The sequence below is a fragment of the Mustela nivalis genome (genome assembly GCF_964662115.1).
Source record: "Mustela nivalis genome assembly, chromosome: 20".
NCBI lineage: Eukaryota > Metazoa > Chordata > Mammalia > Carnivora > Mustelidae > Mustela > Mustela nivalis.
Window position 1 is genome coordinate 33,415,081 of NC_139039.1, and position 23,924 is coordinate 33,439,004.

At 42.0% G+C, this 23,924-nt stretch overlaps 1 protein-coding gene across 3 annotated transcripts in view; it reads right to left on the reverse strand.

The window, feature by feature from the left end:
• NEIL3 (nei like DNA glycosylase 3) overlaps positions 1-23,924 on the reverse strand; it is a 46,511-nt gene that overhangs the window by 16,832 nt on the left and 5,755 nt on the right. The window contains exons 2-6 of one of the 3 annotated variants that reach the window (XM_082715824.1): positions 15,025-15,152; positions 6,471-6,605; positions 5,982-6,195; positions 3,034-3,108; positions 1,195-1,361 (exon numbers count right to left, since the gene is read on the reverse strand). In XM_082715824.1, coding sequence (XP_082571950.1) covers positions 1,195-1,361; positions 3,034-3,108; positions 5,982-6,195; positions 6,471-6,605; positions 15,025-15,152 — 719 coding nt within the window. Of the gene's footprint in view, positions 1-1,194; positions 1,362-3,033; positions 3,109-5,981; positions 6,196-6,470; positions 6,606-13,460; positions 13,571-15,024; positions 15,153-23,924 lie in introns of those variants that run through there. The other 2 variants (XM_082715826.1, XM_082715825.1) reach the window with 2 other exon arrangements.

Here is a 23,924-nt window from a genome sequence, read left to right on the forward strand (position 1 = left end):
CCTCAGGCCCGAGAACACTCTCTCATTCTTACACTGCAATAGCTTCTCTACCTGTGAGGTTTAGTCTCACCATTTCCCACTCACTGAAAAGTCCTTAATCTACTGATTTCCGCAAGACATCAACCATTCCCAGAAGGACCAATGAGTCCTATTATTTGATCCCAGTCTATCTGGAAAACTAGCTTTTGCGATCCAACACCTGAGGGACTCCCTGGGGCTTGGTGAGTGTTCCCGTCATCCTCTAACATGCCATGCTAATGAATGGTTAGGGTTTGTGGCTGTGCTATGTCTTTCCAATTAACTAATGTTCGTTTTCTCATTTATTTAGCCAAAATTCTATCTTTTTAAAGTAAACTTGAAAATCACACTCTTTCTAGATCTTTCCCACTTTGTGTGTATATATATACCTCTAACGTTCCTGAACTCTGGTAATACTTAATGGGGTTCATGTCTGATCTGGTTATTTTGGCCTATAATCACATATTCCTTTAGATTACTCATATTTGTCCTGGTCTTTCCTAAAGGGAAGTAGGGACTTTTATCAGAGTAACTGTGCATCCGTGAAAAGGAAGTAATTGGACTGCTTGGGCACACTGTACACTGGTTCCAAGCAGATACTAATTCCAAGGGACTCAAAATATCACTGTGCTCCACCAGTCAGTGCTGGGGCTTATGGAAGTCAGGTGACCAATGCAGTTGTCGCTCAGATCCATCTCAGCGGGTCCCTGAACCTATTCTCTGGTTCTCTGCCTAGTTCTGGAAGGTGTAACTGGAACAGACATAATCAGCAGCTGGAAGAATCACCACATATGTGTTTAGTAAGCAGTCGACTGCTTCACCCAAAAGACATGAATTTTGTAAAGACATCTTGCTTAGGTTTTATAGTATTACTTCCAAATAAAGCAAGAACTTTTGAAGATAGTTGCATTTTTCCAATCATTGACCTTCTACACCTCCTTGTGATTACTTTACAAATGGGATTAAAGTGAAATGCTGGATATTAACATATGAGCTGGGGATTTTCTACTGAATCCAGAAGTGGTCCATACATCATCTATAGTTTACCCAGGTTTTTTGATGATGTTATTTATTATTTCCTTCCAAGGGTTCAAATAACTTTGAATTATGTTCTTATTAATAGCCTTTGAGTTAGTGATGAGGGCAAATAGTATACCTTTAAATTAGATAACTCACCAAATGTCAACATGTTGAGGATTTTCTTTTTGACAGCGAGGGCAGAAATACGTCATTCTATTATTCTCTCCTAAGCGACACACAGTTATTTTGCAACAGCACTGACAACAGTGAGGACGCTTATAGACCTTATAGTGTTTAGAGATAACAGATCCCGTTTTATGGCACTATAAACAAACAAACAACATTATAAGATTATCTATAAAACAGTGTTGCTAAGGATCCAAAGATACATTCCAGAAAGTCATTTCTGAAAATAATTTGTTGAAAATTTACATGTTTGTACATACGTCTGTATGATCTTTTCTCTCATCTGAGAAAAGTTATTGACAAGACTCAGCAATATTTGTCAAACAAGATTTGTGTGAAATAATTAAGCCATTATTTTATAACTTATTAGTATTCAAATTGTTCTTTGCATAGCATTATCTTTTTATCTAAATGGGATGTACAAGTTCTACAATTTAAAACGTCGCTCATGCTTTTAAGTTTTTTTTTAATTAAACGTAATTATGTGGTTAAAAGACTAGATTAGCTAGAAATCTGATTATTTTTAGAATACGAAGCTGTTCATTTTCTTTCAACAGACAAAAGCAAAAAAATTTATTGCTACAGTGAAAAACTCGAGACCATCTTTTCATTTTTAATCTCACAAATTCACTAAAAAAGAAAATAAAAATTCGAAAGCCTTCCTTGCAAAGAATATGTCCCATTTGGTATATTCTCCCATCCAAGTACTAACCAGGCCCGACCCTGCTTAGCTTCCGAGATCAGACGAGATCGGGCGCGTTCAGGGTGGTATGGCCGTAGACTCATTTGGTATATTCTAATTCAAAAGACATTTTGATATTCTGTCACAGTTTTATTCTACTTGTATATATTTAAAGCTTCTAAAAAGACAACGTTTTGGGTTTATATCAGCACAGGAAAAATCCCAAGGCCCAGAAATATGACTTGCCATATGTAAATTGAAAATTACACAAACAACTTCCATTGATTTAAGCCAAGTATTAAAATATCCAAAACTTAATCTGCCTCAAAAATGGGTAGTGGTCTATAATCATCTTTCCCTGAAAGATTAAGCAAGCATACAGAATATTAAAATTGCCATAATATTCAAGGCAGACTTGTAAAACAAGAGGTTCACTACATGAGGCCAATACATGAAGACTCCTATCATACCTGCTCTCTGAACACAGTAAAATTAAAAATTTTGAATAGAAAATGGACTATGGGGGAAAAGAAAACAGACATGTTTATACTCTACTGAAAAGAGAAACTGTGTTTTCTAAACTGCCCATCCAGAGGTATAAGCATATATACAACTCTCCAAAATTTATAGGTTAGCAAGTACTTACTTCATTCTCAAAATAGTCTTTGTGGTAGATAGAAAAATATTATTATCCCATTTTACAGATGAAGAAACTATACCAAAATTATCTAAATAATCTAAACCACACAGGTAGCAAGAGGCAAAATCTGACTGAGTTGAGATATATTTATTCCAAAGAATTGAGTCTCTCTCTCTCTCTCTCTCTCTGGAACTCCTACATTTTACTTTCATATGTCCAAAAAAAGAACAAGAGTCTAAGTAAAATGCTAACACAGGTGTTCCCGAACATCATGTAAAGATAATTTAATATAATTATTGGTAGACAAGTTTGGACTGACCCATGACAGCCAATTTCTAGAAGTGAATTATGCTGCCCACAGGTCCCTCTACCTTCCTGTACCTCTCCACACTGACCACTAGATGGCTACAAACAGCCTTAACATTTTTGGTGCAATCCAAAGGGAAATAGTTGACATTTTACATAATGGAAACATTTTCCCTCTTACCCTGTAGAAAAGAATGCTGAAGTCACGTATCATTTTCACAAGGTAATGGGTCTGTTCATCTGTCAACTGACAAACCTTAAAACAGAAAAACCGTTGAAGACAGTGTCATAATTCGTTACTCTCCAAAAATAATACCAGTTGCGAGTTCTAAGAAAACTAAATGCAGATTTAAAATATATGCATATCTTCTGTTTCTCACACATCTATTTAATGTCATTAACAATGGCTTCAAATGATAGCACAGATTAAAAAAATACCATTCTTGGGACGCCTGGGTGGCTCAGTTGGTTAAGCGGCTGCCTTCGGCTCAGGTCATGATCCCAGCGTCCTGGGATCGAGTCCCACATCGGGCTCCTTGCTCCGCAGGGAGCCTGCTTCTCCCTCTGACTCTTCCTTCCACTCTGTCTGCCTGTGCTCGCTCTCATTCACTCTCTCTCTGACAAATAAATAAATAAAATCTTTAAAAAAAAAAAAAATACCATTCTTGTTTATAAATTTCTATTTTAAATTTATTTAAAGATTTTATTTATTTATTTGACAGAGAGAGAGAGAGATTGCAAGTAGGCAGAGAGGCAGCCAGAGAGAGAGAGGAGGAAGCAGGCTCCCCGCCAAGTAGGGAGCCTGATGTGGGGCTCGATCCCAGGACCCTGAGATCATGACCTGGGCCAAAGGCAGAGGCTTACCCCACGAGCTACCCAGGTACCCCTAAATTTCTATTTTAAATACAAATAATTCTAAATAAGTATCTCTTCTGTATGAGACATCTTCAAAGTCCCAGCAATGTGTTTTGGCCACGGAATTTGAAAAAAAAAAAAAGCAAAAACAAAAACAACAACAACAACAAAATAACTAGAAAGAACGGAGGGAGGGAAAGGGATAAATCAGCACAGGAATGAATGACCATCAAGGATCGAGGATGAATGACTATCAAGCTTTAAAATGATATGAATTTATATACACCCATTAATAATATCAGGGTACTTGTTAATTCCCGGAAGCACTCAGAAATAGCACTTATGGAAGAATTTTGTGTGTCATGGTCTGGCATAAATCTCAGTGTTACCCTTGTAGAATTAATTACCATTTAGCATGTGCTTTTATTTTATTTTATTTTATTATTTTTTTTGTTGTAGGCAAAGAGGCAGGCAGACAGAGAGGGGGAAGCAGGCTTCCCACTGAGCAAAGAGCCTGACTTGGGGCTCGATCCCAGAACCCTGAGATCATGCCCTGAGCCAAAGGCAGAGGCTTAACCCACTGAGCGCCCCAGGCGCCCCAGCATGTGCTTTCAATGGTGATGCCAGAAAATAGCTTGTCTGATGACTTAACCTTGTTTATGTATGTGAATATATACAAACATCTATATACAACAGAAACTAATTTATCAATGACTATAAAAACCTAAAATCACTGACTCAACATAATCATTACAAAAATATTAGGTCTATTTTTCATTTATTTAAAGTTTAAAACATAAACACTTTGAAACTGAGTTTTTTCTTACCATATCTTATATACCATATTTACTCAAACCTTGAAATGTTAAACTAAACTTTTTTTAATAATTGTGCATGTGATTTTAGGGGGCTAATAGCTAAGCTTGAGAACTATCATTAATTTTTCAGCTCCCAGACATGTGGGCAAATGATCTTTTCCTAGACGAATGGCCTGTTGCACATACAGATAAAAAGTAAATTCTCAGTTTATCATAGATAATGACAATATTCTAAGTAACAGTACTCCAGTTTCTTTTTTTCTAAAACATTTTCCACAGAGGCCTACGTGATTTTAAAAAGCTTGCTTCTCGTTAAAATTCCGTTTCATCACTCCGATGTTACAGAAATTTAACCAACTTGTTCCAAGAGTCAAAAAGCAGAATCTAATCTAGAAAAATCATTAACCAGTTTCTTTGAAAACTTATTTCTTATTGATTTGGATTTAAAGAAAACTATCTAGGAAATAATTACAGAAAATCAAAAGGTATCTTTGGACTCTTGTAAAAAAATCATTTTGTTTAAAGAGACCAGCTGGGTGTAGATTAAAGCCATAGAGTTCCTCCCTTAGAAACTAAAATATGCTTAGCCTTCTACCTGGCTTTGGGTTCTAATCTCTCTGACTTTCTTACAACTTTGCCCTATTAATCCCCATTCTCTTTCCTACAATTTTAATCTCTCCCTCTTGACTATTTTTTTGCCCTCATATAAATTAGTTTATGCCTCTGCAGTTGAAGAATAAGGAAAACACAACAAAACCTGGTCCTCGTCCTGACCACCCCCCTCCCACCAGATGGTCTGTGTTTTCCCCTTCTTCCAGCAGAGTTTTTACAAGTCCTCCAAATTGTTTCCATCTCCCTACTAGTCCCTTATTCCTCAGTCCTTGCTATCCGCCTGCCAACCTTATTCCCCACAAACAGCATTCGCGAATGTCAAGTAGCCATAAATAGGAATACGGGAGTGTGTCTAGAGTGTGAATTTAATATGCCAGTTACAAAGAGCAAGTTGTGAGCTCACTTCATTCATACACCCGACAGATAATTCCCGAATGCTTTCCCTGTGCCAGACCCCACATTCTAGATGCCTGAATCCCTCCATGAACAAAACAGACAGCTTCCTCGTGAGAGACTGTGTTGGAGCAGGAAGAGAGAGATCTTAAGTCATAAATCTAACAAGTCCAAATGAGGTTATGTTCGAAAGTGATCAATGGTAAGGGGACAATAAAAAGCAAAGCAAGTTATAGAGGACAGGGATCGGGAGGTGGACGGGGGGAAGCACACAGCAGCTGTAAAAGAAGTGGTCAGCGCTGGCCGCGTTGAGATGCGAACAGAAACAAAGACCCCGAAAATTTCTCTTTGGGGAGAATGTTTTACGGCAACAAGATTTACGTGTTCCACGTTGGTCCCTCAACAGCATCTAAAAATACAGAAATCATTTTAAAAAATGCTCATGACCTACTTTAACAGCTGGGTGGAGGCCACTGTCAAAGAGAGCTTCGTTTCTGATGATGTTCCCTACCCCAGGCAACACTTTCTGGTCCATTAACACATCACACAACATCCGTCCTTTCTGCTTCTTCACTTCACTTTCTGCTCTTGAGAAACTAAATTTAGGGGAACATACATCTAATTCTTCCATCATTCGTACTCTCTGTTGGCTTTCGGTGGAGTTTCTGTAGCAAGGAATAGAAAACACATTAATCATAAGTCGAGTTACAATTTCGCAAAGTGTCATTTAGAAGGAGCTCTGATATAAACACTTTCTGTTAATTGGAGTGTGAGTTATACCACCCAACAATGAAGACCATACAGATTATTTAAAGGTGTGTTCAAAGTGAGGCTTTACCAATTACAGATCCTTTTAAAAACATCTATCTATCTCCACATTTCAAACCGTAGACCCATCTCTTCAGTTTTTCAGCTGCGGTACATTTCTTTTCTGTTTTACCTGAATTCTACTGATGAGTCAAAGAAACAAATCAGATCTTTGGTGAGCTGTAGTTCAAAAACAGGAGAAACTCCATTTTTATTTTTATGCTCAAGTGGATTAATCATGATGGAGCCTTTCATTCCAAAATGAATCCTGAAACAAAATCAAACCCAGTTGTGAGTGGCAGAAAGTATAATATGTATCTAATTTTTTTTTTGTTCATTTTACTTTTTGGGTTATAAGCAAACAAATGTTAATCAAGATAGGCACTTTTAGGGGGGAAAAATGTAGCCAATATTATATCTTTTTCTATTATGGCTTTGTATCCTCATAAAACGAGAAGATGTAACAATTCAGTCTTTCAAACCACAAATAAAATAAATTCCTAGAGAAATAATAGGGCCTGACAATAAGCCCAAGAAAACATACCCTGTTCTTCTTTTCTTGTCAGATGCAGTACTTTTATTCATGGAACAGTCTAACATTTCAGCTTTCTCTCAGATTCAAAGGCTTTGGATGAGATGAGGCTAAATTTCAATTGCCTACAGTTTTGTTTTGTTTTGTTTTAATATAAATTCTACAAAGCCACTAACATTCAAATTCTGTATTTCTAGCCACAATGGATGGGAACTGTTTACCTACTCCGAAATGATTTCTACAGTTTAAGACCCTCTTTCCCTCCCCCTTGTTCTGGGATACACAATGAAACAATTTTTTTGCAAAATCTTATGCATCAAAAGAGAAGAGAACAAGTCAAAATGATATTGTCTTCACTTCTTTTAGTTTTCTTTTACCTTTATATGTATCGGGAAGATGGGATTTATAAATATTTACGGTTAGCTTGAAAGCCACAATGCAGTGATGAAAAATTGATAACCTTTCAGTTTTTATAGGATTGATTAGCATGTCCAGTAAAAACAAAGAAAGAGAGAGAGAGAGAGAGTGAGAGAAAGTGGTTTTGTGGACCTCTGATGATGAAGATCAAAAATGATTCTTGAGATGAAATACTGTGTTCCGCCTTTCAAATCCTTCTCCTTCTAGCTTTGTTGAGTTAATAAATATGGCTCTTTTGGCAGCAAATGTTACTGCACTGTGCTTCTAATTCCAAAGCACCATGTTATAGTATTGTACAAGGTTAACCAGTCTAACTTTAAAAATGTGGGTTTTAAACTCTGTGTGCCCTACTATCAATCATAAATGCATTTTACATGCCCCATAGTTCTTGACAGGAAAAATGTGTGCCTGTAAGTACTCCATAATTTAGCTTATGGAAGTTCAACCCCAGTGAAAGGTGTACAACTGGCATGCCCAGAAGCCATCATATCTAAAATCTTGTCAGCTGCATGGCTCATAAAGTGGATTCTAAATCACTTTCTATAATGAAACTGCGTCCACATAAAAAATTCTCAAAGGTTAAGACCCAAATGAAATGCAGGGGTAGCCCCAATGAGAACGCGGACTCAAATTAAGTATGCTTTTTCTGGCCTTATTAAATCTATTCAATTTAGAAGAAAACGTGCATAAAAACCACAATTTTTAGTTTATTCTTATTTATTTTATTTTTATTAAATAGCAAAACGTTGTGATAACTGAGCCCCAATATACCGACAAATTTTGGGTTTATTGTTAAGTAACTTTCATATTAAACTAAGAAAAATACACCAGTATCGTGGAAATTTTGGGGCACAGTAACATCTGTACTCTTGTAACAACTGCCGTACTGATCCTTCATAGACTGGGACATAGGTTTATATCACTTTTACATTCAAGAGTTTGATTTGCTTTTCAAGATTCCTCATTATAATCAACTTGGTTTAAGAAAATTTTATTAGATCCTTATTCCTAACTCTTTACCTTATCAAATCCCTTCCATCCCCAGCCCAACCGGTCACCTAAGATCATCTACTCTGCATAGCATGACTCCCTGCCAATAACGGGCATTAGGCCCAACTCTGAGTTGGTATCTTATCCCTTCCTCAGCTCTTGTGCCTTGGCACAGTTGAACTGGAAATGGACACCTGAGTCAAGCTAGACCCATCAGTATCCAGTACCTGGATTCATCTGCTTTCCCCTGATGAATTTATGGATTCTGGCTACAGACAAATCAGTTTCCCATTAATACTAGGAGATCCCACCTGGGAACAGTCTTTGGGAATGTTACCCAGCATGGGCAACAGAGAAGCCAAGGGAGGCCCATCTACAGGAGGGAAGAGTTCAGCAGATGTCAATGAGGGACAGAATCGAAAAATGCAGCGTCCTCACAGAAAATGGCCTTTGCTTCCAATTCTGCCTGAAATCCGTCTGCATTACCTTCAGGTAAGATACCCCATATTCTTGTAAGAAATAATTACTGAGCTCATTTGAGTTGGGCTTCTGTTGCTTGCAACCAAAGTTCTAATATAAAAATTATGACCAAACTAAGCACTGAAGTGATATTAAGAAACTGCCTCTAGTTCGAAATAATTTCCTAAAACAAATCAATAAACAAGGCCTGATACTATTTTAAACACCAGCCACGGGCTTCCAGGTTATCACTGTAAGAATGACCAGAGCAATCAAAACATCCTAAAACAAACACATATGGCACAGATAATGGTGCTGTCAAGGTTCATCTCAGGGATGACTAAACATACACTGCTAATAAGGCAACTGTTTATGAAAATCATCAAGTGGTCAAAAGTGACGTAATAGTATAAAACAGTTGAATGTGATTATTCTAAAGCTTATGTCAGAAATTCAAAGAAAAAAGTTATAAAACAATATGGAATGAACCGTGTTAAAAAGTTAACAGGGAGTTCTGCATCTCCTTAGGGTACAGAAGAGCGAAGGACATAGAGCTCCTCTCCCAACATGAAGAGAAAAGTCCTATTATTTACAGAATCGTAAATTCTCTTGAACCTGTCAGAGATGTGAGGCTGCAGGCAGCAAGGTGAGCTAAATTCCAAATGGTAACAACCTCCTCCCCCCTTCATGTGTAAAGGCAGACACCCAAATTATTTGACAGAGTATAGGCAGAAGAGCCTGTAAAAACAGGTAAGAAGGAAATAGCTCAAATTTTCCACAAACTTCTAAAAATGGAGTGTGGCTAATATAACCATTTGGAATCCCTGGAGGCCCAGACACAAGGACAGGCTCCCATGTAAGCCCCTTTCCATGGCTGTGCACCCCTGTGCATGAGAAAGATGTGTCGCAGGAGGGGACTGACAGAGCCACCCTCGGTGGCATGGTGCCGGGCTGTAGCCAAGGGAGAGGTACAAACAGAAAGCCCTGTGTCCCGGCAGGAATAACAGGAAGCCTCGTGCCCACACAGTCTTGCACCAGCAAACAGAAGCAGGCGGCCATGGGGGAGGGCAGGAAAGTCTTTGCCACCAGGCTCAGGCCAAATGCACAGCTGCTGAGGTTATGTAAGCAAAGCCATCCGTCTTTAGGGGTGAGGCAGGCCATCAGCTTTGTCCTGCAGTGATATGCGGGGACATCTGTTCCCGCTGAGACAGAGGAAGGAAACGCTCTTGCACTGGGGCCCACCTACACATGGAAGGAAGAATTTGACTGCCTTGGGGAGGAAAAGGGTCAGTGGCTCTCAGAAAAGTGCAACCCTCAGGTCCACGTGCACAGGGCCCAAGATAGAGGCTAGCCTAGAAGAATCCTTTTGCCCATCATGGACTTCTCACTGAATAGCAAGCAAGAGCAGTATCCCACTGGGGTGGGAGTGGGGATGGGAGCGAAGTGTGTGGAGAAATCCCCTCATGGTACACATACCCAGGGTCTGCTAAAAGCTGAGAGTAGAGGACAGAAACACAGAGAACCAGTCCCAGCCACACCAGGCCACACTTAAGGCACAAAACAATTGGAGCCACTGAATTTCTGATGTTGCTGGTTTCTGAAGCCGACTACAACACAACGAAATCCGAACCAATCTCGACTGCTCAATCCCCTGCCCTAATGACCTGATAGAAGAGGCATTAATATTTTTGAGGTTAAATATTACTTAATTTGGTCTCTACTGTTCCTCTAAACACAATTACCTGGAATTTTAAAAAGTTATGACACATAGAAAAATAAGATAAAAATTAAACAACAACAAAGGGACTTGATGTCAAAAGATAAAGCAGTCAACAGAGTCAGACCCGAAGATGTGCCAGACGTGGAACTATGAGGCAGATAACCTAAAGTCAACTTAAGTAAAATTATGATTGTCAGTTGAGAATACCATGCCAGGTCAATCTGCTATGATAAGGTCTGTAACCTTCCACAACCACTAGAGTGCTGCACATGCATTTTATGCTAACATGTTTCCAAACTTTTATAACCTTGCACACAGGTGTGGATAAATCTACACAATCAGAGCCAAGGCAGACCATGCACGGGACATTCTCTATGGTATGGCCAGTTGCAGATGCTTCCCGTTCATGATAGTTTTCTATATGCCTTCAAAAGGGATATAAGAAAGTGTCGGTAACCAAGATCCAGCAAATCTACATCTAGGAATTTACCCTAAGAAAACATCAAAGTGGTAAAAGATACACACTCAAGGATGTAACGTCCTTCAGAGTTTTTCATTAGAGTGAAAAATGGGGGAAAATGCTAATTAGTAGTGATGATAGCACAATCTGTGCATATGTAATATAAATTATGTATGAATATATGGTATATACACAATTTATATTTTATCTATGATATTTACAAAAACTGTTAAGCGTGCCCTCTTTTGGTAGTAATAATTACGGGTGGTATTTATTTTTGCCCTTATACTTTTGGGAACTATCAGGTGCAGAAGGGAAAGCCAGTGAAAAAGCTAAAGATTTCTAGATCTTCTCCAGTTACACATAAAAGCATCATGGTAACTGAAACAGAAAATAAAAATTTCAAAATCTACCATTTTAAAAACTAAAGATGTTTAATTCTTGGCTTGTGGATTACTTGTAATGGTTAGTTTTCTTACTTTCTCTCTCTTTCTCTCCTCCTTCCTTCCTTACTCCTCTCCTTCATTTAAACTGAGGTATCCTTGACATATAACATGAGTTTCATGTACACAACATGATTCAGTATTTGTAGACATTGTGAAAGGATCACCACAATAAGTCTAGTTAACATCTGTCACCAAACACAGTTACACTCATTTTTTCTCGTGATGAGAACCTATAGGTTCTATTCTCTCTGCAATTTTCAACTCTGTGGCACAGTACTGTGAAACATGCAGTCCCCATGCTGTAGTTACATCTCCACGACTTACTTATCTCCTATCTGGAAGTTTTTGCTTTCTGATCATGGTCAGTTTCCTTCAATTGCAGGGGACAGAAACCCAACTCACAGGTTTAGGCACTAAGGAGTACTCTGTAGCTCACAGGATCTGAGGGAGGGCTGACGAATCCAGCTGCAGGAAAGGAAGGAAAGCAGCTAGGACCAGGAACAGATGGAAGGAGGGGCTAGAAGGTTTTTCGGATTCTCGGCTTTGTGTAGGCTGGTTTCATTTTCCACCATCTCACAAGCCAAGGAACGCAGCCACCTACAGGTTCTAAGGCCTCACCTCCTAGCTTCCCCTCATTATAGGGCCTGACTGTCCTCAGCTCCAGGTGAGGAAGTCTCACGGAAGAACCCACACTGACCCAACCGACTCTGTATGAGACAGAAGGTCCCTTAAGATCATGCTAGAGTCAACTCGAACTCTGTGGTCAGTTTGGCCTGATGACCACTTTCTAGAAGGAATGCTGTTCCCAAAAGACATGTGAGCATGGTGGGCAGACAGATTAGCAGGACTGACTATTCTTCAAGTATCCGATTTCATTTAGAACCTTTATCATGCTTCCATTTTTCTAAATGGCAATGTGGCAGATCACAAAAACTACGTCTAAGCTGTAAAACCCTTTACAAGTAGCGCAAAACAGATTCCTTAAAGATTGTTTCACAAACTACGAAGAACTGTCACATTACCTCATGCATAGCCGTTTAGAGGATCAGATCACTTACACCCCAACAAATTAAAAAACTGATAACGTACAAGGCTTCTCTAAAATGACAAAGCCTGTAAAATATTTCAGATATACTTTCAGAATATGATCATCACAAACCATCAGAGTCATATAAATCGTAAATTGGAAATAGCAAAGTGTTTTGGAAAGAGAGACTCATTAAAAAAATATATCTTTTAAATGTGAGTCCGAGACGTAACAGCTGGGTTCTTTCTGAGGGAAAATGGCAGCTTCCAGGGTGGGTGTGTCTGGGTAAGTAGATGGGTAGATACATCCCCATGCCATATTGGTAATATATACACATACATATAGTTATACATATAGCCAATATGTATATATACACATAAGTAGTTAATAGAGGTTATATTTGGGAGTGAGATTATGAATGTATAAATTTATTCTTGATTCTTATGTCTCAGTTATCGCTAATAAGTATTTGTTACATATACAGCCAAAAAATTAAAAATGGTTTCTGTTTTGCTATCGATGACAAGCTTCTTTAAAGTGTTCAGAAGGAGCACCCGTCTTAGTCACACATAACACCACTACCGTGCAACAAAAATCACTGCATATCAAATAATTTTTCGTGTTCTCTGGCACTGTTAGGATCACTTGAGCACTTTGATAAATCTTTTCGTAACAGAAAGAGTTGCTCTAATTTGTATCTCTCTGAAGTGTGCATTTTGCATGGCGGACTCCCTCACCGAGGGCTTGGTCTGTGTCTTGTTCCATGACAAATGAATCCCAGGAAGATTCATGGCCTGCCCTGTAAGAGGCATTAAAATCCAGGGCAATTTTAACTGTAAAAAGCTGCACATTACGGGGTAAATATAAGCGAGCACTAAGCGTGTTTCCTGCTATGTGCTCTTTAAAATGCAGACCAGCCTGGTGGGTAGCAAGAAGCGGTGAGGGATGAAGACTAAATTTCTGTCTCATGCTCGCAGACCTGTAACGTCACACAATGATCACATTCTGTGACAGAGTCATCCATTCCCTTAAGAAGCGTAGGTTGGGAGAGTGTGTGAATGTGTATTTTTACCTGCAATTCAATTGTGGAAGGGGATGCAGTTGATTTTAGGTTGCTCAGTTTGTATTCAAACAGCTGATCGGCCACGGCCCTGGAATTATCACACCAAATAGTCATCAGGGCTGTGGGAAATGGAAGGGAAGTCAGCCACGGCGCTTGTCCCCATGCGTACACTGAGACACACACTGCCCACAGAGGGTCCTAGTTCAGTGCGTTTAAGGAAGTGATTGCCCTGGTTTAGAACTTCAGGGAACGTTTACGGACAGCCCTGAACTGAGAAACGAGTCCTCCTTTGCCAGTCTGGTGGAGAACAATTGATAAAAACCTCCAGCTCCTCCAACAGACATGAATCCGCACCTAACACCGGAGAAGCAACAGCGTATCCGTGTTTCCAGCCACCTTCCACGGACGCCACCGCTTCCTCCTCCAGTCCGAGCGGAGTCTTCCATCACCTCCATCCAGCACCACAACAGCGCAACGGCAGGAGATCACTGCTGCGTGAGCCAGGCAGCACACTCTTGTGTGACCCTTTCCAGACTGAGAAAAAAATCCCACCCAGTGATACTATGGTCCAAGGACAGCAGCCGCTGACAACAAAGAGAACATTTCAGAGAGAAAGCAATTACATAAACTCAACGTTCTGGAACTGGGCGGTAGGTGAGGGACGGAAAGTAACCATCATACAGTCATATCAGCTCCCTGTGCCCATCAGTCACCTTCGGTTAGAGGCACAAGGCCTAGTACCAGGGCTTCTCCTTCATGGTGAAATTGTTCAACAGCTTCCAGAAACATTAAGTGAGATTTAAGGGAGCACTACTGTGCTTCATGGGTAGCAACACCTTGGGCTAAATTCAGAGAAGACAAGGATTAGGTAGACATGCTAATCCACGGCCTTCCTCATTTTCCTGCAAAAACTGAAGAGGGGATCATGATCTGGCAAGTCCACACATTTTGACATTCTTATCAGTAAGTCAACCAAGGTAAGAGGGTAAGAGATTGCACGTCTTTCATTGCGGACACATTAGCGATGACTTTCCATAACGGCTGTGGAAGAATGGAGAACTTGGGACTTCTGGGAAAAGTTCTAGAATTCTGTACAGAAGTTTCCAATTCCATACAAGGCTTCAGAAAAAGAAGGAAGACAGAGAACTCTAAATGTCTAGAGACAGGCTGAAACCGAACTGGGAGAGGTCATACATTTAAAGAAACTAATGCTGCTAATACAATAAATGCTTGGGGGGAAACACGAGAGAAAGCAGCAGGGGAGAAGGGCCGGGAGAAGAGAGTGTGGGGGAGTTATGAAGAGCCAAGCCAAGCTGTGTTGCTCCGCCATCTCTTGGAAGCCCGTCTAGCTGATTTTAGTTTTTCGTAAAAACAATACACGGACTAGCCCTCCAAGTAACGGTGACATCACAACTTACTCATCTTCCGCATCAGATAGGATCTCAGCCTCTTATATTAGAACTTAGAATTGGAGTACTTTCTACGTGATTGTGTGTGACACCAGGTGAGTTGCAAGAAAAGCCTACACATCCCTCAACAGGGCAGTAAGATGTGTTGTGCAGGTTTATCTTACCGTAAAGCTTTGGGCCCAAAGTACATAAAGAGCTCCTTCCCCAGAGTCTGGACACCACTGTAAACGTATCCATTAAACAGTCTCAAGGGATTCTGGCTGGGATCTTTCTTATTATTCAGTGCAGCAGCCTAGGAGAAAATACACACACACCCACGTAAACACACATGCTGTCTCTAAACAAAATGATAATTTCATTCTTAAATGTATTTCTATTACTTCATTTGCAGGTGCATCCCAATGAGAAGACTAATCTCCAGCAAGTCAAGTCACGGAATCAGCTGTTTACATACACTTTGTCAAATTACTATGGAGTCATTTAAAGAGAGAGGCCAAAAAAATTAAGTGGAAAAGAAAGTAATTGGCTCACCATCAAAATGAGTTTCTTCCAGGACCCTAGAGCTCTGCACATATGAAAAGAAAATACAGAAAAACGTTGTAACGGGTTTAAAACCAAAAAAGTAGGATCTTCCATTTCTAGAAGCATAGCTGAGTTCCCTGAAAGTGCATTCTGATCGAAACAGCTAAAAAATAGTGGAAAAGATGAAAACAAAATAGTTTTACCTATAATGATGAACTCAAAAGTGAAAAAGGAACAGTAAGAGGTTGGGAAGCAAGTCAAAGAGGGCAAGAACACCAAAGAGAAGCAGCTCTCTGAAGCAGGCTTCTGTCAGAAAGGTATCTCTGGGCCCCAAGGAAGGGGGGTTTCAGTTTTCATGGTCTTGGGGGGTGTAGGGCATCGGTGGTAAAGACAGGGCTCCCCTGGGCGATGGGATCCAATGCACGACCTGCTCTTCTGTCCCTCCTCAAACCACAATGGCAAGAATAAAGGAAAAAGAGACCCATTACTTTTTCCTCCCATCACTGTGCAAAACCAAACAATATATTGTGAGGATTACAGTATAGGTACTAACACCGTAAAGATAGAGGAAGTTATAAACAAAATATCAGTCAGTCTTTTTGTGGGGCAGGGAATGAAACGGGACTGGGTTTAGATCTTGGTAAGGCTCTTTGTCTGGATGGGCAGTGGGTACACTGGTGTTCTCTGCATCATTATTTTTCATTCTTGAGAAGTGTTTATAAATATTCTTTGATTTGTAATCAAAATATAATAAAAAAATTTTAAACTGTCATTAATGCCTAGCTATTCTATAAGATATAATAGGTATATATAATTATATTTACACATTAATTCTTAATCTAAGGGAATATCCTCACATACTTTTAACCTTTCTTTCCTTTTTCTCAAACGGACCTATGCATTCCCAGAAGATCCAGGATAAAATCTTGCTGGCACTGGGGATGCAGGTAGCAGTGAGGGTGACAGGGAGATAATTATAAAACAACTTTAGACATTGTCTAGAAGCAAATCATAGCTTCCCTTCCCCTTATGGTAGAATGATATTCAGCGATTCTCAAACATTTGGTTCACAGACATCTATCATTCTAAATAGTCAAGATGATATGTCCACTCTATTCTTTAGTTTCGTAAATTGGCCCTTGTTAAGGATAAAAAAAAAAGACATTATACTATTTAGTTCAAAGGAACAGAAGGATAAAAGATTTTTTTTAAACACCCCTCTCCCCCCCAAAAAAAAAAACCCCAAAACAAAAGATTGCAAACAGCTAAGGACTGAATTTTGTCCCTTCCAACACTCATGCGTTGAAGGGCTAACCTCCAATGGGACTGTGTTTGAAAACAGAGCCTTCGGGAAGTACTGAAGTTTTCGTGACGTCGTAGGGTGGGGGTCAATCCAGCAGGATCAGCGTCCTCGTAAGAGCTCGCAGAGAGCTCCCTCTCTCTGTCCTGTGTCCTCAGAGGCTGTGCCACGGGAGACCGAAGTGGCGTCTGCAAGCCAGAAGTCAGCTCGCACCAGAAACCAAACTGGCCTGAGCCTTGACCTTGGACTTCTGGCCTCCAGAACAGGGAGAAAATAAATCTCTATAAGCCTCCCGAGCGATGGCACTTGTCGTGGTAGCCAGGCAGGCTAAGGCCAGAGCAGACACCATTCTTCCACGAAACCCACGTTCAGTTATGGCTACTCTGATGCTAGAATCTCCCAGCTGCCCGACGTTCAGGGGGCCAGCCTCACAACCTTCCTCCACATAATAAGAACTGGGGATCAGTCCCGTTCGTGGAGGGACCAAGGAACCAACGCATGGAAGGGGTTACAGATGACAGCCTTCCAGTTCTAGCAAGAGGCCCTCCAGACATACAGGCCACCATGTGCTCAGAACATCTGCCTCTGATTCCTTTCCTCTTTCTTGGTTGAACCCCCGCGGCCTAGCAGTGATCAGCAAGCCCTCTCACAACAGGTTGGAGGATCCAGGGAAGGAGGAACACACTTGCACACGTGCCTTGTTTTCCTAAATGAATCTGTGAGAGGCCTGAATTGAGAAGCACCAGGAGTCTTGATGTTTTCCTGCCTAACAGAAGACTTCACCTGGCCACAGAGCCATGTGTAGATTAAGAGGGTGGGTTTCAGTGCCGGTTTCCAAACAAGTAGTTGGTTGGAAAACCAAGTTGGTTGACAGCCAAGTAGTAGGTACAAAGTTCTTCTAAACCAGCCAGGACGCTTTGAGGATGATGATATACAGAGCAGACACAGATCTGTTGTGAGTTTCCTTTGCCTCAGCATAGACTAGGTTTGATACATTTCTGGATCTTAGATTTAAGGTCCTAGTGACATTTTAAAAACCTTCATTTCTAAATTGTTTTCCCCACCACTCCCGTGTCAGCAATCTCTTACCCTCTCCCCATACTGTTTCCTAGCGAGTGGTCTCAGCCACGCCCTGCAAAGTCCTTCAGTGGCCGGCAGAGCTCCCCGCACTCGCCGAGCCATCTGATCCTGTTTCATACCCACGGTCCCACGCTGTTACTTCCCTGAGAGGGAATCTGTGACCACTGCCGCCATGGTGCTTTCATCTCCTTTAGTCCTCCAAGTTTTACAGGTTCATCTAAAACTCCGCCTGTCTCCAGAGTGCTGGGAAGGCATCACGCGCAGTCTGCCATGTGTCCATCCCCCTGGATGCATGAGAAGGGGCCTGGGGCCTGGAACACTGCCCATCTAGAGCCACAGAGCCTTCAAAGTCTGTTGCCTTGGAAGGAAGTGTCGTTCCCTCTTCCAGGCTTGATGCACATGCCCAGGTGAGCCAGGGGCTCTCAGGCGCGACCCCAGCTTTCTGTATGGCAGACCCGGGGGGAGGGCTCGGCCTCCTTCCACCCCCACACCAAGCGGGGGGAGTGCAGTCACACTGTCCATGTCTCCTGCAACCGGGATCTACTGGCCGTGGGGACCCACGCCTTGTGAGGGGCTGGCTCTGTGCTCTCTCTCACGTCGGGCCCTAAGCACACACTGGACCGCCGGAATCTGCTGTGCATGGTTTCCCAGTAACTTGGAACCAGGATCAGGCGCTGGCTTCTTCCAGTGGCACTTAGGTGCCTTTTAGCCTTGGCCACTGTCTTGTTGGAGTCTAGCCTTCCACACAGCCGGACCCTCAGAAAACAGTGATGGTTTCTCCCAGTACAGCCCTGAAGCTAACCTTGCCCCCCACTAGTTCACCCAATAGGAAAGTGCGGGAATGAGCGGCGCTCACCGGACCACTTCTCTGTCCCCTGCTCACACCTCTTTTCCTCCACTTTACCCAGCTTTACCGGGTGTTATCAGGGCTCCTGGCAAAGAGACAGAAAAGGTAACCTTGAACTAGGCAGGCTGGCACAATAAAACAGGACACAAGTCCCAGTTGTCTCCCGTGAAGTCTGCTCACGTTGCCATATGAACAGCTTCGAAGAGCACTTGCTCCACTCAGGCTAAACTCACCGTCAACAGCAGCCACAGTTCAAGTTCCTCACTCTTCACGGGGCTGGGTCTGTCATGTGAAGCCCCCTGACAACAACGGTGGGATGTGACATCTGCAAAGAAGTCCCTCGCCATTGAAAATGCACCGTTCATGACTGTTCATTGGATTCATTCATTTTAGAAAGGTCGACTGACCTTCCACGGGGTATGAGGCTTGTTCTAGATGCTGGGGATGCATTAGTGAGAAAACAAGAACAAAAGCCTCCTGGTCCAGGAACCTTCATGGAGAGTACAGCCTTCCAAGCAGGAGAGAGTAGGTTAATAAACATTGTGACAGTGTGTTGAACCATTTGGGAAAGAAATCGAGACGAGAAAGAGAGACCACGATTAGGGGAGGGAGTAGCAGGTTATAATTCTAAGTGAGGCACTCAGAATCTCATGAAGGAAATGGTATCTGAGCAGGTCTCAAGGGGGTTTTGAGTGAGCCATGATCCACACGTAGGGAACAGGGGTGCAAAGGCCCTCCAGGAAGTGTTTCTGATAACAGCGAGCAGATCAGGATGGCCCACAAGGGAAGGTGTAGACAGATGAGAACCAGACCATGTGGCCCCCAAGGTCCACTCAACAGACTGGTTGCTTCTCTGACACGAATGAAGACGAATTAAAATATGATCTCCATTACCTTTTAAAATGCTCTCTCTGAAAATGCTGGGTTGGATTCTGGCTCAGGAGATCAGGGGGCAAGTGGTCCAGGAACTCAGAAGAACCACTGCAAAGATCCAGACAAGAGAGGAAGGAGCTCGGGGCCGATACTGGAGCGGCAGAGGCGGTGAGAAGTGGCCGGATTGCTGGGCAGATTTTGAAGGGGAGCAAAGAGCATGTGCCGGCACACACTGCATGTGGGAGAGTTTGGGCCTGAATTATGGCAAAGACAGTAGCGGTGGCAACGGAGAGGAAGATCTGGGTGGAACTGGAGGGGGAGGAAAGTGAGGCTAGTTTTCAGGTAAGTTGAGGCGAGACCTCGAGCAGGCAGTTGGGCATGGGATCTGGAGTCAGGAACGAGGTCTAGGCTGCAGCTGTCAAGGTATCTAGTCATCAGCATTCTAATGGCTTCTAAAGCTTCGAGACTGGACGACGTCAACGGAGAGGGAGTACAGAACACCAAGAGAAGGGGCTAAGAAGGGTGGGCTAGGACACCGCCATGGCCTGGTGGGGGGGACGGGAGGAGGAATGGGAAACCGTCAGGGGAAGGAGGAGGAGAACCGCACAGCGAAGGCAGCCGGCCAGGAAGGAACAAAAGCCAGCAAGGATGCAGTCCTACAAGCTAAGGAAGGAAAGTTCTGAGGAAAACTCGTGTCTGGTACCGTTAATACCTCAAAGTCAGATGAAGACGGAGACCTGACCACTGGATTTAGCTGTGCAGAGGTGATCTGAATGACAAGAGTTTTTGGAGAAGGGACAGAAAGCAAGAGCCTGGCTGAAGTGGGTTTAGGAGGCTACGAGAGAAGAGCACCAGAGGCACTGAGGCGGTGTGAACACGAGATGCTGTCCAGGCTAACACAGGGACGCGGTGATGGCTGAGGGGACGTAGAGGCAGGAAGGTTTGTTTGCTTTAAGACGGGACAGCCCGGGAGAGAGAAGAACTGTCACGCAGGGGAGACGATGGCCGAAGCGATGTCTTCACTAGGCGAGAGACAAGCTCAAGGACACGTGGGCTATGTTGGTCTTGACAGGAACATGGACAGTCCCCCTGCAGCATCAGGAAGAAGGCAGCTTATATGGCTACAGACGCTCGTAGGTAGATGTGCTTGTGCAAATTCTCTTGTGGTTGATACGTTTTCTCAGTAAAATGGGAATCAAACTATCAGCTAAGAGGAAGACCCCAGGACCCTGCCTCCTCTATAGATACATGTAGCGCCTAATAATAAGATTCATTTTTGCCAGATTCTGACGTGATTCCCAATACTCATTCACAAGTAGAGGCCAATGGCTTGACATAAATGGTGTCTGTCCTTCCATCCCGAGACATCTATGTGGAAACGTCGTTAAAACCTCTTAAAACGTCGTTTAAGACCACATTGGGTATCTATCCTTCCTTGCTTACATTGACTTAATGCTCGTCAGTGCATGTTTTTAATCTTATTATAAGGAAGTATTTATTTGTTTTTTTTTTAAAGATGTTATTTATTTACTTGACAGAGAGAGATCACAAGCAGGCAGAGAGGCAGGCAGAGAGAGAGGAGGAAGCAGGCTCCCTGCCGAGCAGAGAGCCCGATACGGGACTCGATCCCAGGACCCTGAGATCATGACCTGAGCCGAAGGCAGCGGCTTATCCCACTGAGCCACCCAGGAGCCCAGGAAGTATTTATTTGTATTTGTCTACATAATCGGGCTTATTAGGATCATAACATTCCCTGATTTTTTACTTTATTCTCTGCCTTCTGAAAACCCAGATTGTTTTCTGGGAGGTTTTCCACTCCATAAGGACTAGTGGTCACCGTTAGGGGCTAGACTAGACCAGCTGTCCCATTATCAAAACATCCGAATTTAATTCAGCAGTAATAGCTCATGGGGTTTTATTGTAATTGGCTAAAAAAATATTTAAGTGCACAATTCATATCACCTTTTCTGTGCCACCCATTCTTTGAACCACTCTACAATATACATTTCAAAAGAGAGCCATCAAAAGAAACAGTAAAAACCAGGTTAAAAAAAACATATGGGTTTTAATAAAAACCACTGCCTTTTTAAAAAAAAAAAAAAATCCAGGTAGTCAGATGCCCCAGAGCTCCAACTAATGTCTATCAAGAAGAAATTCAAACCTAGCTTATCCTGATTTCTATCTGAGATTTCCCTCCCAGGGAATGTTGAACAATTCACGAAAGGGGTCTATAAGGTCCTGCCCCAGGACTGTCTGGAACTTCACTGTGGGGAATTTGGTTCCATAGACAGCTTATGGAGAGCACAGCTGAAACATCCTTTGTTACCAATGCTAAGGGGTAGGTTAAAAAAAGTTTTTATACCCAGGATTAATTCCTCAAGGCATCAGAGGCTGTCCTGTTGCAGACACATTACTGTCAATGATCAGAGTTTTTAGACTGTCTAAGAGATCCAACCATGGAAAGTTTGGCTATTTAGCAAAAGAAAGTCTCAGTGGATGGCCTTCCAAAACTTTATGGTTACAGGACCACATATTTAAAAGACCAAAAGGGAGTACATGCCCTTGTAAATAAATTCTGTTGTGCTTAGGAGGATGAATCCAAAAATATAAAGGCCGATATACTGAAAATGCACGAGACCATTAGATCTCTTAGCACAGCCAGCAGTGAAAAGTGAACTATGTCCTTCTGGCTGAGAGGGCCTCAAAGAGAACCACAAACCAAACCCTTAAAGGTGTACTATAGGTCTTATTTTACTGGTGGTTTACCCTCTTCTCCATGACTGAAAATAACACACGATATGACAAAAAAAGAAAAAAAGAAAAAAAAAAAGACATGTTGAAGAGGTCATGAAACTAACACCTCTCCACATACTGAAAACGAACATGTTGTGGCCCAGCGACAGTGCACAGGACGACACAGAGGCCAGCAGAAGGGCAAGAGCAGGAAGGACAGCAGGTGCGGCAGAAGCTGCCGAGGAAACAGACAGACCCGCAACTGTCAGAGGACTTCAGGGCAGCTGAAACCGGTCCAGCTACAGATGCTGCGTGACCTTGGCTGGAATACATTTCGGAATTAGTTTTTGAATACTGGATGAGGTGTTTGGGAATTAAAATGAAATGTTAGCATAACCTCTTCCTTGCACACACGTATAGATTGCATTTCTCTCTAGTATTAGGAGCTCCCCAGCTGGGAGGCCCCGCAATCTTGAGGCTTCCCCTGCCAGATCCCGCAACCATTGTCACGGCACTTTCCATACGGAACGAGTGTTTGACTGGGACTTACGTTTCTCCTCTGACTGCCTCTAAGCTCCATGGGGACAGCGACTATGGTGTTTAACTAATACTGTTGAGAGCTTCAGACAATGCCTGGAGCGGAGTGAAGGTGTGTGGGGTTAATTAATCCCTCCTCCTTCCCCTCCAAAAACTCCCCGTGGCTTTAAAACATAGGCTCACTCACAGCATAATGTATATACGTGTCCAGTCACCACGCTGTACACCTAAAACTAATGCAACACTGTGTATCAACTATAATTTAATCATTAAAACAAAAAATACAGGCTGTCTCCCCACCTACCATTCCATCCTTACTTAACCTTTCCCAGGATCTCTTGGCAAAAATTTCTACTCTACCATCTGTTTTATCTCCTCTGAAAATTATTAACAATCCAGTCTCTCTCTCTCTCTTTCTTTCTTTCTTTCTTTCTTTAAGATTTATTACTTGAGAGAGAGTATGAGACAAAGATCATGCGATCAGGGGGAGGGGCAGAGGGAGAGAGAATCCCAAGCAGACTCTTGGGAGCCCAACAGGGGGCTCGATCTCATCATCCCAAAACCACAATCTGAGCTGAAATCAAGAGTCAGATGCTCAACTGACAGAGCCACCCAGGCACCCCCAGTATCTTGTTTTCTAATGACCTGCAAAGGAGTGAGGCTTACATATTCGAGGGCCACTTTCTCATAAGGACCAGAAGCTAAATGGGAGTAAAATACTATATTAACCAGATTATCCCATAAAGTAAGCTTTATGAAAAGGTTTAGGAATTCTGTTTAGGAATTCTTCAGGGGAAGGGATTTAGGAAAGGACTGATGTATTTTCAGCAACCAGTGCTAGCAAGCGCTGGTTTCTGTTTGAGATGTTTACTCAGCATTTAAATGGTTGCTTTAAAACACGGATTCTAATGCTTCGCTTGAGTTTTGAGGGTAATGATACATGAAGATCTTTTAATTCAGTTGTCTATCATTTGGGCACTAGACTCAAGTTACCTGATTCCCGGCACACTATCGTTTTTAAAATAATCAGCTTTGGAAAATATACTTAGGACATAATAAAATTTTTGACTTATGACTGACCATCTCAAGCACTTGCTTATATTTTTAGTCTTTTTTTTTAAATTCCATTTTAGAAGGAAATTCTTGTATACCCATGATGGTTTGTTCCACTT